At 42.1% G+C, this 2,731-nt stretch overlaps 1 protein-coding gene across 1 annotated transcript; it reads left to right on the top strand.

Moving 5' to 3' along the window:
• The first annotated feature begins 211 nt into the window (after positions 1 to 211).
• LOC139402775 (CD5 antigen-like) lies at positions 212 to 2,690 on the top strand. Its single transcript, XM_071146696.1, has 5 exons — positions 212 to 222; positions 345 to 374; positions 1,298 to 1,650; positions 1,776 to 1,956; positions 2,672 to 2,690. Exons 1-5 carry the CDS (start codon positions 212 to 214, stop codon positions 2,688 to 2,690), a joined length of 594 nt encoding a protein of 197 aa, XP_071002797.1.
• Positions 2,691 to 2,731: the final 41 nt, after the last annotated feature.

Raw genomic sequence — 2,731 nt, 5'->3', positions numbered from 1 at the left:
TATGTACATGAAGGCAGGGTAAAGGGACTAGACATCAGGATAGATAATAATAAGGTATTTGAGGTAGATATGTACATGAAGGCAGGGTAAAGTGACTAGACATCAGGATAGATAATAATAAGGTATTTGAGGTAGATATGTACATGAAGGCAGGGTAAAGTGACTAGACATCAGGATAGATAATAATAAGGTATTTGAGGTAGATATGTACATGACGGCAGGGTAAAGTGACTAGACTATTTTGATGTCATGTTGATGTTCATTTAACCTCTGTCTCTCTCTTCCTCTGACTCCTCCCTTTCTCCTTTGTTTCTCTCTGTCTCTTTCTCTCTCTTTCTCCTCAGATCTCCAGGCTCAAAGCGTCAGTCCACCAGGTAGGTAGAGTATAAATCTACAGTGATTATAGCAGTTCAATATTAGTCAACTTTATTATCCCACATGGAGAAATGCACGTGTCCATACAAACCATTCTAAACCCCAATAACAAGTAGTGTTTTATGGAACTACTAATACTTGTCAACCACAAAGCATTACTGCTGTTAGAATAACACAATCACTGTCATCATCTGTCCTCACCACTGTGTTTTCCTCTCTGCTGTTTACAGCTGAACAATCAGTCAGACTGGTGGATGGGACCACTTCCTGTTCTGGGACAGTGGAAGTCTTCTACAGAGGAAAGTGGTTGAGTCTATGTCCTGGGTGGTGGAGAATGAAAGAGGCCAAGGTTGTGTGTAGAGAGCTGGACTGTGGGAATCCTGTAGCTGAATCTGGAGTTCTGATTGAAGATGGAAGAAGAGGAGTCAGACTATATATATATGGTTGCAGGGGAGATGAGTCTTCTATTAGACAGTGTGACATCACAGAAATATATCCTGGTGGCTGTAATGGTGAATATTATCGTCATGTGACCTGTTCAGGTAAGAGACTGGTCATATTGAGAGATTTATTTATACATTATACAATATTACCATGTATCATGTTTTATGTGTTTTTATTTCATTTAAATAGAGGGAGAGATGTCAGATGTATTTAAACATTATATTTGTGTTTGTCATATTGGTTTATGGGAGATGTTCATGGGCAGATCATTGTAGTTCAGATGGTACTGAAGTGAAGCTGCCTGATGGATGTCCAGCTGTTTATTTTCTATAAAGTGAAGTGAACTTATTCCTGTCTCCTGCCTGCATTATTCCCAACCCGATCCTGAGGGACTAAGAACCCATTTCTACCTCTTACAGTATCAAACATAGCAAACTACAATCTTTTATCCAACATATTTGTGTTTAGTCCTTGACAGTGTCATCAACAAACTGATTGAATGTTCAACCAACTATTTTTCTCCAGAGTCTGTGCGGCTTGTGGGTGGAGCTGGTCTCTGCTCTGGGAGAGTGGAGGTGAAGTCCAATCAGTCCTGGGCCTCAGTGTGTGAAGCTGACTTTGACCGGCAGGATGCAGAGGTAGTCTGTAGGGATGTTGGCTGTGGGGCTCCTGCAGCTCTACAGGGGGGGCTCTATGGAGAAGGTGAGGGTCAGACCTGGGATAAAGAGTTCCAGTGTAAAGGTAATGAGTCCCTTCTCCTGGACTGTGACACCTCAGACAGAGAGAACAACACCTGCCTACCAGGTAATGCTGTTGGACTCACCTGCTCAGGTAAGAAACAGTTTGTCACTCAATCAACATTGTTTCTCACCTGGAGTGAAGAATATGAGAGACATAATAGGTGTGTTTTAGTGAGAAAATAGCAAGATTACTGTCTCTCTCTTTTCTTTTCTCAGAGCCTGATGATGTGAGGCTGGTGGGAGGAGGCAGTCGCTGTGCTGGTGAAGTGGAGCGGTCCGACCAGGGAGAGTGGAGGACTGTGGGAACTGAAGACTGGGACGATGTAGCTGCAGTAGTTTGTAGACAGCTGGGTTGTGGCTCCACAGTTTCAGTTCTTCCTGGAAACACCACTAGAGGGTTTAGAGTTTCCTGTTCTGGGTCTGAGTCTTCACTGAGGGAGTGTTGGAGAAGTTATGATCTCTCTCCTGGATTCACAGTGATCTGCTCAGGTAATATAACAAGATACACTATATGGCCAAAAGTTTGTGGACACTAGTGGTTTCGGCTATTTAAGCCACACCTGTTGCTGACAGGTGTATAACATTGAGCACACAGTCATGCAATCTCCATAGACAAACATTGACAGTAAAATGTTCTTACTGAAGATCTCAGTGACTTTTAACTTTGCACGTCTAGGAGCAACACAAGCTCACAGAACAGACAGTCGAGGGCTGAACCACGTAGAGCGTAAAAATAATCCTCTGTTGTAAAACTCACTGCTGAGTTCCACATACTTTTGTCCATGTATTATATCTCCTTCCTGGACTCACAGTGATCTGCTCAGGAAATATCAACATATTATAATTATATTCAACTGATTTCCTTCATTCATACAACTTCCTCTGCACCTCTCATGATGACTGTTTAACTTGTCAGTCTGCTTTACTAAATAGATCACTCAGTCAAGTAGGAATCAAATACGACTTAAATATCCCAGAAGGCTTTTGTATGTGAGTATTATCTCAGTGAACGTCTCTAATCACTACCACTGTCACATGTCATGTTATTGTCACATCTAAATGAGGAAAGTAGTTGAGGAGCTACGTTTTATTTTTCTCTCCTCTTGTTCCAGATGTCCTGCTTCAGCCTGATATCAACATATGTTGTCTCAGTGACTGTAGGCCCACTACTC

The sequence above is a fragment of the Oncorhynchus clarkii genome, unplaced genomic scaffold (genome assembly GCF_045791955.1).
Source record: "Oncorhynchus clarkii lewisi isolate Uvic-CL-2024 unplaced genomic scaffold, UVic_Ocla_1.0 unplaced_contig_1599_pilon_pilon, whole genome shotgun sequence".
Lineage (NCBI taxonomy): Eukaryota > Metazoa > Chordata > Actinopteri > Salmoniformes > Salmonidae > Oncorhynchus > Oncorhynchus clarkii.
The sequence above is the reverse complement of the archived record's forward strand: the minus strand, read 5'-3'. Positions and strand labels throughout refer to the sequence as shown.